Here is a 21,500-nt window from a genome sequence, read left to right as displayed (position 1 = left end):
TCTTTTGTTTTTTGTTTTTTGTTTTTTGTTTCTTTATCTATTCAAAGAAGTGTAAACAAGGCAAATCAGATGAGGATGCCAACTTGGTTCAAGGTTTTTGTTTTGCTCAGATCTTATCGCAACATTTTCTTCCAACTTGTGTTGAATATCATCAAGCGTCACAACCGTTGACTATGTTTATGTATGCTTAATCTTTACGCTTACTCCACAAATCATAGGGAGGAAAAGGTACGTCGGACGCTTACCCTGTTGAGTTTTGACGTGTGAACCACAATAGGAAGAGTTCAAGTTTAGATGAAGTGAGACGGACAAAACTACCCTTAGCCACTGTTTGGTAGGGGTAATAGGATTAGAATTGGATTGATTAGGATAGGATTGAGAGTAGGATTAATAATCACTTTCTATGTCTAAGGATTGTGAATCCCACTCTTAATCCATCCTAATTCTACCTTTAATCAACCTTATCAAATGGTATATTAATAACTTTTTAAAAACATAATCCTAATCCTATCACCCCTATCAAACGGAGCCTTAGATCATCTCCAATCGATACCCTTTTATATTATTTTGATGTAAAAGGGACACCAAATCTCCTTCAATGGAGACCCTAAAATTTACATCAAAATGATGTAAGTGAACAATACATCACCATCTTAGTGTTGCACTATTCACTTGCACAAAAATGGTGCAAGTATGGTTTATTTTAAATATAATATATTATAATATTAAATTTATATTATTTTTAAAAAATATTATAAATTAACATAACATTATTTAATTTAATTGAAATTTTTATGTAAATTTTATATATTATAAATTTAAATTAATTATTAACTTAAATAAGTATATGATGGTGTATCATCTTTGAATATTAGTATGTTTATTAAATTATTTCTAATAAAATTATAAAAATATTAATTTTTATTTTCTTGTAACTAAAAATATAAATCATAAAAATTACTTATTATGTACCATAAAATTATTAATTTTAATAATAATTATTATCGTAATAAAAATATTTAATAAATTAATATGTATATTGAATAATAAATTATAAGATGGAAAAATAGAATATTTTAAAGAATATTTTTTTTATATAATAAATGATGGGTATTGGTTGGAGTTTAAAAATTTTTTAGTGCTCAAATATACTGAATTAGTATTGAAAGTGTTTGAGCGTTGGAGATGATCTTAATAGTGTTACGGAAGAAATGGTTGTTACGTGCACTCCGTTACTAGCCCGCTAGTAACGGGCTGCCCCGATCCGGGATACGAATTAGTCACGATGATATATTAAACCCAACCATGGAAGATCGTGGACTCCTAGACTCGGAACTGAATCGAGGAAGGGGGAGGGGAGAGAAGAACCTGCCTTTAAAACCCTTCTACCTCCTTCCTCTTTTGCTCTGAATCCCGTCTGGATCCCCATTTCCAGTTCTCTCTTCGATTGAGGGATCGATTTGCGTGATCTGCTTTGTTGTGTCTTCAGATCGTTTCGCTCAGATGCCTACTACTGGAAGCGGGTTTCTCCTCGTCCTCTCCCTGTCCTTTCTCCTCTGTTCGGGTCTGGACGCCCTCCGTGCGCTCGGGGATAGGAGCAGAGACGTAGCCGACGCCGCCGTGGAGCTCAACGCCTCCAACTTCCGGAGCTTTCTAAAGGAGTCCCCGCTCAAGTTCGCCGTCGTCGAGTTCTTCGCTGGCTGGTATCGGATTACTTCTTTTTCTTCCCCTCTTGATCGTTTTGTGGCTGTTGTGGCCGAAAGCGATCTTTTTTTGTTATGTTCTTGTTGCAAAATTACGCCGACGGCTGGTAAAGATGTGGCTTTTGGGTTTTGTCTAGTGCTACACTAACGGTCATTGTTGATACTGAGTGTGAGTCTTGAACGCGAAAGCTCTTTAATTGGAAATATGGATTCCTGACAGGATGACCAAATTTTGGTTTATCGAGTGTAGTTGCAGTTTCTTCACTTGTCATAGTCCAAATAATCCTTGCTGCTTAATTTACGGATCTATGTGATATTGTTCTATGAACATCGCTAATCTTCATGTTTCCTGCTTGATTGTTCAAATTTACTTGACTGCAAAATGATTGCCACTAAAATGTGGGCATAGCATTTCTGTTAAGAATAAGAAATATAGTAATATCTGTTTGGTTTATTACTGTTGTTTCTGGGTTTCAGCTGAGGAAGTAAAATGTTTTTTACTCTAGGACCATGAATGCCTTTTGGTGTCTTACAGTCTCCAACTCGTGGTCATTCTTGCCATAAAGGATCTCTCTGCAGAGATTTCCCTTGAGATAGTGCACGATTTTCAGTATTGTTTCTATTAACACTTCGAGGACATCTATATAAGTCAATTGACCATTCCAACAACATAGGATAATCAGATCTAGTAATAAGAAATCAACTTTTCAGCGTCAATATTGGGAGGACTTAGGCTCATCATCTACTTCTAGCTAAAGTTTTTGAATCACTGTTATTGGGTTTATTGAAGTGCTCACATATCTCTCCTATACAGGATCCATAAATCTTTTTTCTTTGTGATAAATAGACACTTTATCAGCTACAAACCATCTCAATACTAAGATGTTCAAATGCCATGGTATATATATAAAACAAATTAAAAGTTTTGAAATTGGGTGGAGCCCATTCCATCCAAAACAACAAGTCATTTAGAAGGGAGGCACCCTCATATGGACATCATTGACAATTGCATCTAAGCATGTAGGACTATCGGAGTGGGGCATACTATCTTCAGCCCATCTCAATTTCAGTAATTCATTACGACTTGAGAATTATTTGTGCTCTCAAACCTTGTTTAAGTGACGTGAAGTCCATTCCATTCCCAAATGACTATTCATTAGGGTAGAAGAGACTCCTTTAATTTATAGATTATAGGCACAATAGACCCTGCATGTCCATGTTCAAGAAAAACCTTGAGCTAATTAAAAAGACTCAGTTGAAGATATCAATGAATGCAATGAAACTTGTATTCCCTGATCTAATTCTTGCTCATATTACTCCACTCCCTCATCAGCTTGGATCATTGAAACCAAAACCTTTAGTCGAAGGTCTACATCTTCTTGTTCTTCCTTATAGGGGACTATGAGGGTGGAGCATTCTATCCTCAGCAAAAAGCACATATATTAAAATCAATTACTCTATAACAAAAAGTCAAAAACACAATTAGCTTTCTCAGCCGACATTCTTTTGTTCTAAGTTGTTTTATTGATGCTAGAAAAAATTGATGTCATCTTGTGCATATATACATCAGGATTTTGTGAATACTAATTAATTCTTTACCTTTTTTTTCTGTCGCATATAAAAAAAGTTGTTTCCTTCTATCTCTTCAGTTTTTTATAAACAAAAAATTGTTTTTACAGGTGCCCTGCTTGCAGAAACTATAAGGTGGGTGTGCATGTTGGTTGATTTCTCATAAATATTCTGTTTTGATATTCAGAATGTAATTACCACAGCCTCAATATGAGAAAGTTGCTAGTCTTTTCAACGGACCAGATGCAGTGCATTCTGGGATTATACTCTTGGCACGTGTCGATTGTGCTTTGGAGGTATGGTTTCTGCTTCAAATACAATCAGTTTTATAGTTGATTGAATAGAAGAAATTTCTGCTCACTATGTTGGGGATTCCTCTCATTTTTTTGATAATTATAATTTATGCTGACTAAAAAACTAAGGACTTAGTTATACAGTTTGTTGTAATGACATTTATGGAATTCGGGAGTGCCTTTGATGTCAAGTCTATTTTGTTTGGGTTATTTGAAAAAGTTTGTTCTAAAGATTGGGGGAGGGTGAGTTGTTAGAACAGTGAAAAACTATTGTTTAAAGAGCTTGAAATGATGGTAAATTTTCTCTGTTGTGACCCTAAGTTATTAGATTAGATGGAGAAAATGGATGGAGTATCTGGAAGACACACAGGAGAGCTTGTCTTCAGGTCATAGTCGAATGGTGAAATTCATTTTTTTTTTTCCTTGTCAAATGGATTTTATAAACTATTCTTCTGGTAAAACCAAAGCAATGGTTAAGAACAAAAGGCTTAAAAAAATTAAATGAGGTAGGGCCAGGGTTTGAAATGTCGTTCCATGCCGCCCGACACGAACGGTTTTTACCGTTCCGCCAGGCGGCCGAAACCGGCACGGGAGGCGTCCCCATCTCGGCGGCGCCGGAGGAGACGCGGGATGCCTCCGGCGGCGTCCCGCGACGCCTTCGGCACCAAAGGCGTTGTGTGCGACGCCTTTTGCAGCGTTAAAGGCGTCGTGCGCGACACCTTCTGCGGCGCCGAAAGCGTCCGGCAGGGTCGCCGGACGCTTTGGCGACCATTCCGACGTCGCCGGAGGCGTCCGGCGACGCTTCCAGCACCGTTCGATGCTCCCCGTGGGATCGCGGGCGTAATCATCGCCAGTGCGATCATCGCGAGCGCGATCTCGTGTAATGTGTATGCGATTTTTTTATCTGTTTTTAATAATTATTTATTTTATTTAATTAATTTAAACAATTCCCAGAGAGGATGTGTGATATTTCGAAGAGGCTTTTAGAAACCTTAATTAAATTATCCTAATAAAATATATAAAAAATATATTTAAAATTAAAATAAATTAAATAAATTTTATTAATTAATATTTTGAAAAAAATAATATTTTAAATTTCATTTAAAAATTTTAAAAAATATATAATAATTCTTATTTATATTCTAATATATTTTTTACTATTTTAAATTTCATTTAAATTTTTAAAAAAATTCTAATTTTTTTTTAAAAAAATTAAAAATTATATTTATATTCTGATAATTTTTTTTTTAAATTTTTTTACTTGATATTTTTTACTATTTAAAATATATATTATTTAATTAATAATTAATTAAATGAATAAATAGTTAATTTATATAATTATTATTAATATAAAGTAATATCTTGTATTAATTTATATACTTATTATTATTATTATTATTATAGATACTTCCATTTTAATTTGAATTATTGATATATCAATTCTATTTAAATAAAATTATTTTTAATTATTTTTTCTAACAATATTAAATTATTCAATAATTGAGAACTTATAATAAATCAATATACAACTTATTTTTATATACACAATAAACATATTTATCTTATAATTACTATAGATAAATAAAAAAATACCGAATTGTATCGGCACGGCACGATACGATATCAAAACCGTATCGTTCCGGTCTGAGACCGAAACCTCGGCACGGGTCGAAATTTTAAACCTTGGGTAGGGCTACATCAGACTTTTTTCTCCTTGCATGAATCAACTTTCTGGTCACTAATTGAACAAATTATAAGTAAACTTTCTTCCTTGTCTTCATTTGAACTCCAATCACTAGCATTATATTCTAACTTTTGGAAGGTATACACAATCACAGATGCTACCAAACCACCAAGCCTTTTTTTTGCTCCTCAAGTCTTTAACTTAGTTCATTTTGGATATTATCCCCATGTAACCCTAACAGACTTATTAATTATTTCATGGGGAGAAATGCGAGGAAAAAGATGAGGGTCAAGGTTGTAAAATCGAGGTTGTATAAATTATAATGAATTTGTTTTGATCAATTATCGAATCGTGAGTTTTATTCTAAATAGTTTTGATATCTCAAAGCATGGAAAATAATATAATATATTTCATTACATATAATAAGTTGGAAATGTGAGTTGAAATAACTTAATATAAGATAATTTGGTTGACAACAGGAAAATAGCAATTTGAAAATAGTAAGTTTTAATAATAATCTTACTTTATAATGCTATTATATATAATGACATAATAGAATAGATTGAATAAGTTGAAAATATATAAGTTCATATCCTTTTTGATGACAATGTACAAATTATTCTTTATTTCATTAATATTGAAACGAAATGAGCAAAAATCTTTCTCTTCTTCTTTTGATATAGAAAAAATTATAGTCGTCAAATAGAAGATAACTTATATATGGCATGGTTTCTAAGTTATTATCAATCTTTGCCTTCTTATTATTCTATGTATCAAGTGACAAGATTTACTCTTCTCTTTCATTCTTTGTTGTTGAGTTTACATTGATTATCATTAACTGTCTCCACTTGGCATATTTTCTTCTGTGTAATCTCCACCACTCTTTTTTGACTATCATACTTCTATTGCATAATATAAAATTCATTATTTGTTCTTTTATGATACATTTAGATTAACTTCTAGTATAGTGCTTTTGATATAATTTATTAGTGCATCTGATTTACTTTCTAGTCGGTTAGATTTAAGTTTCAATGAAATTTGTTTCTTATTTTTAGAATCTATAAAATATGATTCATGTTGATTTGAACCAAATCATCATTGTTCCTTTCACTTCTGATGTATAGATAGAACTGTATTGTTTCGTATGCAAATTGTATGGGATCGTATGATATGAATTGTGTATCATTTAATTCATATGATACAAATTGTTACAGTGGCCTATAAGAAAATAATAGTAAATGTCATATTTGTAACAGGCGGTGTTTTGGCACTACATTATTTATTTAGTAGTTTAGTAGAGGAGGCTGATGAATAAATATTGCCTAAGGAAGCTGAAACAACTTGGATCAGAAAGTTAACAGACCCACATGCTGAGTTTAATTTGGGATTCTATCCGGCTTGTCCTTCTGAGCTCCCACAGAAAATCAGGGGAGTGTCTGGAAATCACTGGTATTAGTATTATAGATAGATTGTACTAGTCTAGTTAGTGATTAGTTCATATATATTTTTCTCTAAATTTGGTACGGGAATAGGAAATTCCAATAATCTCTCTTTGCTGCTGCCACCCCAGCACCTCCATTGTTGCCACAAGCTCCTTGGTCTCTACCTATAAGTTTGAGGGAGTTCTAAAATGAATATTTTTTTATTTCACTTTACTTATTTACTATCAATTCCTATTCTGTGCTTGAGACTTGCCCCTGTATAAATCTCAAATCCTTCCTATTCTGGCTTTGTACTGGATCAAATCCAACTTTGTAATTGATCCCAAAATTCATCTTGTTAAAGGTGAAATTAGTAGCAACTTGGATCCAAGATGGTTGTAGCAGATCCTACACAAGCTCTGGGGCCCATGAGAATTGTCCTTCTGTGGATGGCTTTCTTTTCTTTGTTGCCATTTTTGTAGTCATTGCCCATGAGAATTGTCCTTCTGTGGATGGCTTTCTTTTCTTTGTTGCTGTTTTTGTAGTCATTGTCTTTTTTTACAAGTGGGTCCCACAAGGCCACAACATAATCAAATAAACATAATATGAGATTTGTCTTGGCTGGGGGTCTCCTTCTTTCTTGCTAACAGAATAGAATTCTAGCTCATTCTTGTTCCCGGTGTCTGTGCCATTGATGATGTAGAGGTGGTGGATGAAATGAACATAGGGGATGGTGAATGGCAGAGGGTGGGAGTATTGACGTAAGGATTCAGTTATACCAAATGACGTAACACAGAGTTGCTCCTATACTAGATTAATACAATACCAAAATCAAACTTTCAAATTATGCAGAAAATTTGAATGAAATTGAGGAAGCAAACAACTATCTAATTTAGAGAAGAAACAATCTCAGGCTAAGATTGACAGTAGAATATTTTAATGATTGAAAGTTGATTAATACATTGAGACATGATTCTTTTTTAGACTAATTCCAGCCAAATTAGAAAAGAAATAGACTGATTGACAAACACAATAATCCTAATAAACTCAACTCCTACCAAACAAAAAGTCTACACTACCAAATCAAAAGATACCCAATAAATCCATACCAAATTAAATGATGTTAAACTTTTGACACCTAAAATATAAAATTACCCAAATCAACTACAATTCAACTGATAAATCAATTCCTAATTTGCATTGCCTATGTAATAAAATCAGTAAATAAAATATTCTTTTTTCTGAGAACATTTACAACACATAATTGAGTTAGACATGATCTGCATGTATAGGAAAAAAAAATCATAAAAGGACAAAAAGATGGCCTTTAAAGATATAGATATAATTATTAAATGTATGACCTATTGGGAAACCTTTAGCTGAAGAAAATGACAGAGATCATGATGATTAGTTCACTTTAGTTGATTTCTTGCCCAATGAACTCCTAATTGCCTCTTATTGCCTTTTTATCTAAAGGAGCAAAATTTGTTTCTTACCATACATGGTTTTGCAGTCAAGCACCATTAATTATGAAATTTTCGAGTGGGCTGTGACCTCATTGCATATGTGAGCTTTAGATGCTTTCCGCCTCCATGTTACCTAATGCACCCTCTCTAAATTAAGGTGATATAATCATGCTGATTAAAGATGCAGAGCCTCCTGAGATTATCTATTTAGACTTGATGTGAAAAATGGTGTAAAATACAGTTAACCTTCTGGACCCCATTGTTCTTTTTCCTGCTGATATGAGTACTCTGTTTGTCTCATTGATCTAAGCCATGTGAACTGAAGATCTGATGATCTCATTGACCTAAAATTCAATTTCTGAACACTTTTTTATCAGTTGATGCAGAAATAACAGTAGCCATCTGAATTAGCTCTGACCTTTTGGAAAGTTAACTAGAATAATTTTTTACCTAAAATGCAAGCCCTTCTTTTCAATAGTCATCTCTAATTCCACCAAATATATTTATGTTTTACCATATTAATTTGGATGAAACAAAATGTTTAACTTTTTAGAGCTTCATAGTGGTGATAGTCATGGAGTTCTGCTAGTTGGTGTTACTCTGAATCTACTTTCTGCCTTTTAGTCTATAACATCCTATTATCTGGTATCACTAATTTATTGCCGATCTCATTTTCTTCGGCAGCACAGACAAATACAGAGCTTTGTGGTTCATTTTCTGTTTCACATTATCCTATGCTATTTTGGGGGCCTCCAAAAAAATTCTCAGCTGGACGATGGGACCCTAAGAAAAACAATGAGATACAATTGATTGATGAGTGGAGAACAGCAGACCTCTTGCTCAATTATCTAAACAAGAAAATTGGCAGGTAAGTTGTGCTTGTGGCTTTCTTTTGTATTATATTTTTTTGTGCTGTTTCCTGAGAATAATTCTGAAATCAGTTAATGAAATAAAATTTAGGTATTGGTTATATGGAAATCAAGCCAGGGTAAGACACCTCCATAATTGTCTGAACTCTTAAATGGAAGTTTGTAGATGAAAAAAGGTGATGTATCTGCCTTAAAGACAGATAGACTAATACAAATAATAATGATGGCAAAAACAATTGATTAAGTGCAACAGATAATTAAGCAATAAAAAGATATTGGAAGATGATTAGGGCAGGGAAGCCCAAAAAAAGTAAAAGAAAAGGGTGGTTATCTATAGCCCAAAACTGCTAAACCAAACCAAAGCAAATCAATAGAATAAATTCTATTTTTATCAGATTATTTGGTTGGCTTCGCTCTGTAAGCTATGTAAATTGTTTGTTTTAGGTCAGTTTTGATTCGAACCAATGCAAACTGTTGAAACCTTACTAAATCGCTAATGTGTTTGCATATATATAGGAAAAGTTATCGTGCCCACCTCCATGTGCGACAGGAGGGCCAGCCCCCGCGGGGCGCCCGGAAGTGATTCGGGTGCCCCAAAGTGCTGAGAGTCGCGCACGGGGAGGTGAGCATGAGATCACCTCCCTATTTATGTGGGTGCGCGCCTAAGGGTGCATGCTCACGTGGCCAGCATTGACTACTGCCACGTGGGCGCACCCCCTTAGTCGCACACCCATAAAAGGTTTATTGTTTAGCACCTTAAGCAACAATAATTTTATTGTCAATAAAGTATTGCTTGTAAAGAATTTTTGTTGGCTTTTGATTTATATAATATTTATTTTGCAATTTTCAGTACCAAATAGACAATTTTGGTTTGGTTTTAAGTTTGGGTTCTGTGTTTTCAATCTACAATGTTTCAGTTTGGGTTTCAATTTCTCTTACCAAACCAATAAACCTAACCATGCCTTCAAATGAAGTTCAAATGTAGCACCCTAGGTTTCATTCTCCACAAGTAGTCACCATAGCTTTCACTCTTCACAAGTAGTCAAACAATGAATTTCTTTTTCCTCCTTTTGCAGTTCTTTTACATTAGGCGATGAGAAATATGAAAATGAGAACACACTTGCAAGGAATGCATCTGATCCTGCAGAGGTATTCTCTTATAGCTATTTCTATTAGATACACTTCTTTTTAAACTTGTAATCAAATATTTGTTTAGCAGCAAACTTATTGTGCATTTGGAGTTTTCTTGTTACTGATTTTTCATTGTCAGATTGCTAGAGCAATTTATGATGTTGAGGAAGCAACAGCACAGGCATTTAAAATAATTTTCCAGAATAAGGTATAGACTTCTGGTCCCTACATGGAAACGTGTGATCCATGTTTCAAATTTTAATACTGGATATACTACTCCTGTACAATTTCAGATGATAAAGTCAAATACACGTGGACCCCTTATTAAATTTCTCCAGCTTTTGGTTGTTCATCATCCTTCAAAAAGGTGAAAATATTAGATTAATGTTTAGATTTTGCAAATAACCACTTACATTGGAGTTTAATCAATAGATGTAGGAAGGGTAGTGCTGAAATGCTGGTGAATTTCAACAATTTGTGGCCTTCAGATCTTCTTTCAATGAGCTCACAGGAAACTAATCTCTTGGAAGATGGAGATACTTCTACAAACTATCAGATCTGTGGAAAAGAAATTCCTCGTGGATATTGGGTTGGCTGTTTACCTTATTACTCTTTTTCAATGCCTCATACTAATATTCTGGAGAAAATAATAAATTGGTCCGTTTAATTGCACAACATTCTCATGGTTTTCCTTTGTTGCTGTGTGCATATAACAATAGTGGACATGAATTTTTTAGTGGGTATGATCATGATTGATTGTAGAATATTCACATTACGAAGTGTTTGTGAATGATAAATGAATGTAAGAAAATATCTTCAACTTTTTTTCTTTCCCACCATCCATTTGGCCACCCCCATTGAAGCACAATCAACTTTCTTTGCACATCCCTTTCTGCCTCTCTAAGTAGTGTTGCAGAAGCATTACAAATGTCTGTGACTACTTCTGTACTCTATTTTTGCAACTTCACTAGATATATTGGCATATTGCTCACTGTCTTAACATGGGAAAGGCTTGAGTCATCAGATTGTCTTTGCTATGTGAAGGTGGGATTCATATATTGAACTGTCTGGTCCCTATGTCTGCAGGGTCTTGTACTTCAGCAGTACCCTTTTGACATTTTACACCTCGGACCAAACTATTTTGGGGCATGTTTTGTGTTTATAACCTACAAAGTTTCATGCTCACAATTTAATAACACTTTTCGGCATGTTTTGTTCATCCAACTCTTGTTCCATGCCCATGGTCAGTTACAACATACAATGTGATATTTATATCATTTCACTGTATATACATTGCCAGAATATATCCAGCAGATGTTGATGTTATACATTCTTTGATCAAGTTCATCATCCTTTCTTCTGATCAGTTCATTTGTTTTGATCATGAAATTTCTAGCTTTGGATTTTTCTCTTTTCTTGCCATAATGCTCATTATATCCTACTCTTTCATATTGGCTTTGCTTTCCATTAACAACTCTTACAACATCTTGCTTCTAATTATGGTCAAAATGTTTCTATCCTGTTGACTTAATCACAGAAAACAGCATTCATATAAATTCCTTAAATATGGGGAGAAATTTGATCAGAATGGCTATTGAATAGTGGCTCTTGTGGATAAAAATGAAGTGTGCATGTGATATCTTGTGCAGTATGTAATAGTAGGATCCATATATCTGTTATAATTTTATTTTATTTTATCGTTAAGACTATATTAACTTTTTGTTTCCAACTAACTTGCTTGTAAGAGTAGATGCATATATATCTACAAATCATCAGCAATGGTTGGTATGCCTAGTGCCTTATGCGCAAAGTTCTATTTTGCAGATATTTTGTCGTGGGAGCATAAAGGGCACTAGAGGATTTAGGTACTGAATTATTCAATCCATATAGCTATTGATATTTATCATTTTAGTTTATATGGCCATGATATTGCAAATGATAATACCCTCAAGAGTCTGAATTTTTTTAAGCATCAAGATCATTCATCTTTCTGACAATGATAAAGCTCAGCCAAGTTCTCAAGTGGAAAATCAAAACAAATTAGCTTTTATCATATTAGATCCATTTCCAATTTTCATAAATTATTTTTTATCTTAAAAAGTCTCATAGAAGGGGAGCCTTGGCGCAACGGTAAAGTTGTTGCCATATGACCAAAAGGTCACGGGTTCGAATCCTGTAAACAGCCTCTTGCAAAAAATAAGGTAAGACTGCGTACAATGGATCTTTCCCCGGGATCCCGCATGGCGGGAGTTTCGTGCACCGGACTGCCCTTTTAAAAAGTCTCATAGACGAGCTCTTGACAGATTGATCCATTGGAAGTTCAATCTGACACCTTTTTCAAGTGTTGAAATACAGCAACTCTGTTTATGATTTCAAGATGTTCACTAATCGTTATCTATATAACATATACTAAAGCTATTTGCACAACTTAGTTTTCTACTTTGTTGACAAGAATATTTTAAGATTTAAAATCAATGGGCAAGATATCCATGTGTTACCACCATCCAATTAACTGGCTATGTATCTTTGCCATCTAAATGTATGCCGTGTTTCAACATGATTGCTAATTATTAAATGACTAGCTTTTGGGAACTTCTGGCAATCTTTTCATTCTCATTTATTCATGTAATTCCATCCTATTAATCTTTTCTCATTGCTAATTTTGTCTGAAGGGGAGCCTTGGCGCAACGGTAAAGTTGTTGTCATGTGACCAAAAGGTCACGGGTTCGAATCCTGGAAACAACCTCTTGCAAAAAGCAGGGTAAGACTGCGTACAATGGATCTTTCCTCGGGACTCCGCATGGCGGGAGCTTCGTGCACCGGACTGTCTTATTTTTTTAAGACATTTTGTCTATATATGTGATTTTCTGTTTATTTTTAATTAAATTTAAATTATGTATTTCTGCATTATACTATTGCAATTTAATTGCACATATTGTTTTGTTCTAACTATTTTCTAATTTAAATATGGTATTATTTTCCTTAATAAAAATTTAATACTAATATTACTTATAAAGATAAATCTTATTCATTTTTTTTTTAAATTACTCCTAGAATTTGAATGTAATTAACATTCTTTTCTTTGTATCATTTTTTTTTTCATTTAAGCCAAACCAATTTTAATATAAAAAGACTTTATAAATATGAGAAATTATTCAAAAGTATTGAAGTTTTTGGTCATAGAAATGAGTATTTTTGTGAATCATTTTCATAATATAAGATTGTAAACACTTTAAGATGATAATTTTTTTTGCATTTAATGTGCAATGCGAAGGGGAGTCTCGGCGCAACAATAAAGTTGTTGCCTTGTGAACTCGATATCACGGGTTCGAGTCTCGGAAGCATTATCTTACAAAGCAGGTAAAGCTTAGTACAATAGATCCTTTCCTGGATCCACATTGACGAGAGTTTCATGCATCGGGCTACCTTTTTATTTAATGTGTAATGCATGTTTTATCCATATGTAATTTACTAGTCAAAAGAACTGCAAGAAACATGTCATGTTAACCCTATGTATTTGAGGTTAGCTAAATGAAACATGGCCTATTCTTATAGCAATTATAATAAAATTCCTTATATGGATTTTGATGCTATTTTATGTTAGTTGGCAATGTTGGAACAGGTTAGGCCGACAAGAGGGGATGAATTGCTTGTTGAAAAATAAAACAAAAATCCTTTTCGATCTTTCAACTCAGATTAGTAGCACAGTTATAAAAAGGAAATTAAACAACTAATAAATTAAAGACACTAAGGAGTTATTTGGTTACAACCTAGGTGGTTGTTAATCTAAGACAGAAGAAAGCATTGAAAAGATCTCCTTCGTGTAGACGGAGAAGGCTATTACACTCTTTGAATGCTCAGAAATGTGCTAGGAAATGAATACAAGAGTTGCTGAATTATTTCTAGCTCCAGGGGTTATTTTGTAGCCTCTGGAAAATTCTATCCGAGGCTGGAAGGCGCTTTCAATAGGGTGGAAGGCGCCTCCAGCGTGGCAGTTTTATCCGTGCGAAGATAAAGTTTTATCTTCACTAACGGTCACTGGGAAGGCGCATTCGTTCATGGAAGGCGCCTTCGCACTTCATCGAAGGCGCCTTCCAAGCCATAGAAGGCGACTTCCATAAGGCAATTCAACTTCTTTTCTCCTCCGTTGTTCCGATCGCCTGGGTGATTTCGTTCATCAGGAATTAGACTCACTCGGACCCATCTTTTGGCTTTCTCTTCGAGCAAGCTTCCGCTTTGGCTTCTCGTCCCTCAGAAATGCCGCGCGCTTCCTTCTCGCCCGCCAACTTCCTTCTCGTCCGCGGCACCTCGTCCCTCGGACACACCGAGCCCGTCGACTATCTCTCGTGCCGTCCTTCTCACTAGCTGAGTCTTCGCTCGACCTCCTGTGCTCCTAAGTTCCTGCACACTTAGACACATGGGTTAAACAACAACTGGGCATAACTTGACTTAGTTGATTACAATCTCCCCCTTTTTGATGTTTGCAATCCTAAGTTAGGATAAAAAAAACAAATAATAATAAGGTAATTAATATCGCAAATAATAATGTATAAAAAATAATGATACCCTCCCCCTAGATTTAATCTTCACTTCTCCCCCTTTGAAAGATTAAACGTCGAAAAATCTGGATTTATAAAAAAATTACTTTGAAAAATATTTTTAATTGCTGGAAAATTTTTTTTAATAAACATATATAAGGCAGATAAAAATTTTCATATAAAGTTGAAATTATTGTAAGCAGAAATAAATCCTTTCCACATTAAGACATATTTTAAAAAAATTCTAAAAAATGGTTATTAATCACGAAAAATTTTGAACTGAGAATGCATTATAACAAGTAACTTCGCAGATTTTTTTTTTTCAAAAATTTGAATTTTTAATATTAAAAATTTGTATTTGGATAGATAATTCATAAAAATTCAATAACGGTCAAAAAATTTTCTTATAGATAAATGATGAAATTATTTTTCAAAATTTTTTTTTTAATTAATTTCTAATAGAATTTATGCAAAACAATTTATTTGAAAGCATTTTTATAACAATTAAAAGCTTAACTATTAGTCAATTAAACATTCATTTCAGAAATTGACTTTCAGGCTGTGGCGAGGTACTAGACTTTCTTGGTTATTAGAATAATAATCACTTCTAGACACAGCTTTTTTAAAAAATTATTATTTTTTTTTTTTCGAAAGCCTTAGGTCTAACTTTCAAAAATTTTAATTAAAAAAATAGGACATACAAAAAAAATTTAACCGTAATATGATTTTAGAACCCAAAATAGATTCCTTCCTATAGGATTAATAAAAAATTTCTTAGGAACAATTTCTGTGATATTTTTCTAATTTGGCCCTTATGGTATTTAAAGTGCTAATTTAATCCATTAGATCTTCTAACTTGTTGAATATGTGAGCATGCACGATTTTTCAACTCTTTTATTTCTGCATTCAATTTTTCATTTTTCATTTTTATCTTTTCGAAGTTTCCTAATCGACAAGATGTTGCTATAATTACTTTTAATTTGTCATTTTATTTTTCTAATTTATAGGAATTTGATAACATTTTTATAAACTGAAATAATTTATCAGAAGGTAGAGACCGTACCTGACTTACCTTGTCAATCCCGTAATCTGAAGCTCCCCTTGGAGTGTTGCTGTCTTCTGATGTCGCTCCCTTTTGATCGATGCTCTCGATGCTCATTTCGGACGAGTTTGCTTCGTCTTTATCTTCTTGGTGACTTGCCACTAGCGCAAGTCTGGCGAGGGCTTCGATCTCTGATTCGGACGACGTTTCGTCTCATGTCACCTTTAGATTTTTATACTTGTTCTGGGTTGACTTCTTGTTTTTTTCCTTGTCCTTGTCCTTGCTTTTCAATTTTGGACAGTTATCTTTCACGTGCCCTTCTTCATTGCAGTGGTAGCATCTTACCTTTCTTTTTCTTCTTTTACTCCGCACTTGATTAAATTTATTGGTTTTAAATAACTTTTTAAACTTCCTTACCATGAACGTCGTTTTGTCATCATCGAGAGAAGATCCAGAATCTGGTTCGTCTTTTTTTGCCTTTAAGATGATGTTGTGCTTGGGCTCCTTCAGATATACACATCTCGTTTCATGAACTTCAAAAGTTGAAAACAATTCTTCTAGGGTACTTACTTCTAGATCCTTAGAGATATAATAAGCATTTACTAATGATGCTTATTCAGTAGTCTTAAGAAATGCGTTAAGCGCGTACCTTAGCGAATCTCGGTTGGTTATCTTTTCTCTGAGATTCGTGAATTCGGTGATGAGTTCTTTTATTCTTGAGTGAAGGTGTGCAATGGTTTCGCCTTCTTCTAATTTGATGTTGCTGATATGGTTTTGGAGCAAATCTCGTCTCGCAAGTTTTGCCTCTGAGGTTTCTTCGTGCAGTTCCAGGAATTTCTCCAGAGCTCCTTAGTTGACTCGTAGGCTTCGATACGGTTGACTTTTTTGAGGGTAAGACGCTCAGTAGATGGAACTTTGTCGTTTTCCATGAAGTCGGCTTGCTCCTTCTTTGTCCATTGGTATTCTTCTTTGCCTTCTTATGCTTCAAAATCAAATTTCATAATTAGTAATAAATCAAAATCGGTCTTAAAGAATACCTCCTTCTTTTTCTTCCAAATCGCGAACTCCCCCTCGAACTTAGGTGGATTGATGCTCGATTCGGCCATCTCTTGTGCTTCGGTTAGTGGTTAATCCTTCTAAAGCATCCTAGCTCTGATACCACTTGTTGGAACAGGTTGGGCAGGAAAGAGGGGGGTGAATTGTCTGTTGAAAAATAAAACAAAAACCCTTCTCGATCTTTCAACTCAGATTAGTAGCACACTTATAAAAAGGAAATTAAACAACTAATAAATTAAAGATACCAAGGAGTTATTTGGTTACAACTAGGTGGTTGTTAATCTAGGATAGAAGAAAGCATTGAGAAGATCTTCTTCGTGTAGGCGGAGAAGCCTATTACACTCGTTAAAAGTTCATAAATGTGCTAGAAAATGAATACAAGAGTTGATGAATTATTCCTAGCTCCAGAGGTCTTTTTATAGCCCCTTGAAAATTCTATCCGAGGTTGGAAGGCGCCTTCAATAGGGTGGAAGGCGCCTTCATCGTGGCAATTTTATTCGTGCGAAAATAAAGTTTTATCTTTGCTAACGGTCATTGGGCCATTGAAGGCGTCTTTGCATTGTTCATGGAAGACACCTTCCATGGCTTGAAGATGTCTTCGCACTGTTCATTGAAGGCGCCTTCCAAGCCATGGAAGGCGCCATCCATAAGGTAGTTCAACTTCTTTTCTCCTCCGCTGCTTCGATCGCCTAGGTGATTTCGTCCATCAGGAATTGGGCTCACTCGGATCCATCTTCCGACCTTCTCCTCGAGCAAGCTTCCACTCCGGCTTCTCGTCCCTCGGAAACGCCGCGCACTTCCTCCTCGTTCGCCAATGTACTCTTCCACAGCACCTCGTCCCTCGGACGCACCGAGCCCGTCGAATCTCTCCCGTGTCGTCCTTCTCGCTAGCTGCGTCTTTCGCTCGACCTCCTGTGCTCCTAAGTTCCTGCACACTTAAATACAGGGGTTAAACAACAACAGAACTTAACTTGACTTGGTTGATCACATTAAAATTACCACGGGGTGCTTACAGGCAAGGCCTAACACACTTGTCAACCTTTCTCTATTGGGGCTTGGAATAAATATTGTTAACCACCAACATAATTGTCAACCTTTTCTAATGAGGCTTGGAATAAACATTATTAACAACTAACAAAATTCACAATCTTTTCTATTTGGGGTTGGAATGAACATTATTAACAACCAGCAAAATTTTCAACCTTTTGTATTAGGACTTGGAATAAACATTATTAACAACCAGCAAAATTCTCAACTTTTTATATTGGGACTTGGAATAAACATTATTAGACATGTTTAAATAATTCATCCAATAATGACCTCAAGTTGTGTTTGGTTTGGTGGAACATACTTTTCTATTCCTTGTGAATAGTTATGAAATAACAATTCTTATGTTTGGTTACAAATTAAATGGCGAATATCAACTACTATAGAATTGATATTCTCTTATTTTCTTGTATAGCTATTTTCTTGTATTTATACTCCATGCTATTCTCCAAGGAGTACATATTCCTACTGGGTTAGACAAGTCAGAGGGACAAAACCAGTCGTTCATAATAAATGAGTTTGATGGGCCAATAGGATAAACCTATCAAGCGATAGAGTGGGCATGACAAGCACCAAACTTAGCATGGGGGAGGCAAGCCAAGCAGGTTGTACAAACTAAGTGGGCCTGGACTATGAGGGTTGAGGTGATTGGGTTGGCTGGCTGAGTGGGCAGTATTAGTGGATTGGGTAGCAAGTGATTCAAATGGGCTAGTAGGACTGGTGAACCAAGATGGGTTAAGTGATTGGTGTATATTGGGTAGATTTAGCTGTAGGGCAAGCTGAGGTGTCTTGATTGACCAAATGAGCTAGATGAATGTTACTTGTAATGATAATTTTGTCTCATGGAGATTTTTTCTTATTTGTTATCTGTATCTTCCCCTTCCCATGTGATGTGACGGCAGTGATGTTAGACTCCTAGTGCAGTATGTGATTGCATAACGTCACAAGTGAGGGCGACATGTGGGCAAAGTGAGATCAACAAGGAAGATGAGGGTGATCTTGTTTTTTCTTTGCTTCTCATCCCCGTTTCCTCTCTTTCCTTTCCTTTGTTAATAGGCTTGGTGGATTATAGTTCTCTCCTCTTCTTTCTCTTCTCCAAGTAAATTAAGTGTTAAGAGTTAAATGATGTTTCTAGTACTAGAGACTGAAAAAGTGAAGATTTACATGTCCTTGGATTAAGCGTAACATGGGATTTAGTTGTTATTGAACTGTCTCAAATAAGGAGTTGTAGATTTATTGGTTCCTCAACAGGTGGAGATATCGTTAATGAAGAAATCATTTTTGAGGAAAAAAGTGAGTGTGGTGATGAGGAATTTAATGAGGGCATTTTTGATATTTTAAATTCTAAACTGTAATTTTCATGTGGTAACATGGCACTTTAGTTATTAAATTTGATTGTTATGTTTGGTATTGTTGTAGATTTTTGAATTTTGTGTTTACTTATAACTTGTTTTTGGATTTAAATTGTTATACTATGTAGTCACATGTTTTGTTGGTTCTTGCAATGTGAAATCCCTTGCTTATTTGTGACCGAAATTAGTTTTATTTTGATTGATTAATATGCGTTGTCGGATGTGTATATTAATCATTTTAATTCAACTATTTTTTAAAGTACGAGTAATGTTGACTATATCTCTTGCATCAGACATGCAAAATGCAATAGCTTCACCACTTGCCATCTGAAAATGTTTTTTAAAATCTTGCAAAATACAAAAGTATGACTCTTGCTACATGTGCGCTTATTTGGCTAGAGTTAATAACTTAAGACAATGCTCCTATTAAGCCAATGAAATAATTAGACAATGCTCCTAACAGCAACTTTTTGGCTTGTATAACTTTCTTGCAGCTGTGGCCTGTGGGTTTTGTTTCACTCTCTCTCAGTTAGAGTTGGAGATGAGGAGAGCAATTTGGCTTTTATGGCGATATGTGATTTTATTCAGAACTTTTTTACTTGTGATGACTGCCGACGGCATTTTCATGTGATGACCTCAAGGTAAAATGAAATTAATGAAATCAAATGCCTTATCATTGCATCTCACATTTTTTTTTTCACTGTAGCATCTCAGAGCCATTAAACAAAACGCGTGACCTAGCATTGTGGCTATGGAGTGCACATAACAAAGTCAACAAGAGATTGAGGGAAAAAGAAAATGAATTGAAAACTTTTGATCCAAGATTTCCAAAGATTCTGTGGCCTCCAAAGCAGCTTTGCCCATCATGCTATAAATCTTCCAACGAGAATAATGATCTTGAAAACATAATCTGGGATGAAGATGAAGTATTTAAGTTTTTGGTCAATTACTACGGAAGGACAATTGCCTCTTTGCAGGAAGAATCATATCTTAGCAGCAGCAAAGCTGGCCTATCCCCAACATATGACATTACTCCATCAAATGCGGTTGTTGTTCCAGTTGGAGCCGCACTGGCTATTGCAGTTGTTAGCTGTGCATTTGGAGCATTAGCTTGCTTCTGGAGGACTCAACAGAAGACTCGCAAGTATTCACTTACTACACTGTATCTAAGATATAATTAGTTTTAGGATTGTTATCTGTTACATAAGATACTATGATTTTGTTTGAAAATTGATCTTGTTTCTTTGTCCCTGCTATTTTTTCAGGCAAAGAAAAACTTGGAATTGAGTTGCACTAAGAACAAGTGAACCATTACACAACGAGCTAATGGATTATTGTCCGCCCGAATGTCTTTCTACCATTATATAACAAGTGAACCAGTATCTTTTGGCTGTTCACCTGGCAATGAATTGTACAATATTTAATACTACATTTTCCTGATAGGATGCTGAAGTCATTCGATGAGAAGATAGGTGAAGTAGGTCATCACAAATTGAAAGATGAGAATTTCCTCTTCTAAAATTCTGTAATCAGATCTTCTTACCATTATGCTATCTGAACCATGTATCAAACCAAAGAGATTATGTATTTTTATTTTATTATCATCTTTGTTCACAATAATCTGAATTTTTTAGTCAGGTATTTATTTTCTCTTCAAAATATGCTATATAATATGTTCTTTGATTCAATGAGTCTTTCTATCCATCGAACATAATGTAATGCTACAACTATACTATGGAATTGCATTGATGCTCCTGCCATTATGCATGTACTGTATAACTCTTGGAATTTATCTGACCCAGGTTCTACAGATGTTACATGCATATCCTCTTGGCCTTCTCTATATTTATTCACAGTTTATAATAATTTTGCGTCTCGTTCATGTCTTTTGAATGAACAGAGAATTTATGGGCTGAGCTAAAGCAAATGGGGCATTAGTAGTTGCAGAATGTTTGAACAATTAGGTTTATCTATATTTATGATTGTTGATGATAACCATGATGACATGCCATAGGAATACACACCACCAATTTCCTTGCATTAGTAAAAAAAGGAGAATTATAAGCAAGTGTTCTTCTCAGAGAGATAAAAGCAGAGGAAGTTTTCTTTTATTGGGTTTATTACAAATTCATTTGATACAACTCATTACATTTTGATCAACTTGAAGCGAAGATGGAAGAAGTTGTAGTGTAATTATGAAACTTACTCAGTATAATTCAAGAGTAACTTTAGCCAAATTAATAGTTTATTTCAACCAAGCAAGGCAAGTAATAGATTGAAAGCTAAATAACTCTCTCTATATATATACCATCGCAACAATTCTTCAAAT

At 34.7% G+C, this 21,500-nt stretch overlaps 1 protein-coding gene across 1 annotated transcript; it reads left to right on the top strand.

Annotated features, from left to right (window-relative positions):
* The first annotated feature begins 1,312 nt into the window (after nucleotides 1-1,312).
* On the top strand, nucleotides 1,313-20,842 carry LOC121976829 (sulfhydryl oxidase 1-like). The gene is made up of 12 exons (XM_042529196.1): nucleotides 1,313-1,703; nucleotides 3,383-3,407; nucleotides 3,476-3,568; nucleotides 8,826-9,004; nucleotides 10,082-10,154; nucleotides 10,276-10,344; nucleotides 10,430-10,503; nucleotides 10,569-10,725; nucleotides 11,961-12,001; nucleotides 19,666-19,812; nucleotides 19,878-20,315; nucleotides 20,437-20,842. The coding sequence occupies exons 1-12, from the start codon at nucleotides 1,504-1,506 to the stop codon at nucleotides 20,456-20,458; spliced, it is 1,518 nt and encodes a 505-aa protein (XP_042385130.1). The 5' UTR covers nucleotides 1,313-1,503; the 3' UTR covers nucleotides 20,459-20,842.
* Nucleotides 20,843-21,500: the final 658 nt, after the last annotated feature.

This window comes from Zingiber officinale, chromosome 4B, assembly GCF_018446385.1.
Source record: "Zingiber officinale cultivar Zhangliang chromosome 4B, Zo_v1.1, whole genome shotgun sequence".
NCBI lineage: Eukaryota > Viridiplantae > Streptophyta > Magnoliopsida > Zingiberales > Zingiberaceae > Zingiber > Zingiber officinale.
This window is presented reverse-complemented; position numbering and strand designations above follow the sequence as displayed.

Excerpts from the sequence above, each read along its gene's own strand:
- LOC121976829 (XM_042529196.1), top strand. The coding sequence starts at position 1,504 with ATGCCTACTACTGGAAGCGGGTTTCTCCTCGTCCTCTCCCTGTCCTTT. Across the intron at positions 10,726-11,960 it reads AAATTCCTCGTGGATATTGG|ATATTTTGTCGTGGGAGCAT; the intron begins GTTGGCTGTTTA and ends TCTATTTTGCAG. Across the intron at positions 19,813-19,877 it reads TTTCATGTGATGACCTCAAG|CATCTCAGAGCCATTAAACA; the intron begins GTAAAATGAAAT and ends TTTTCACTGTAG.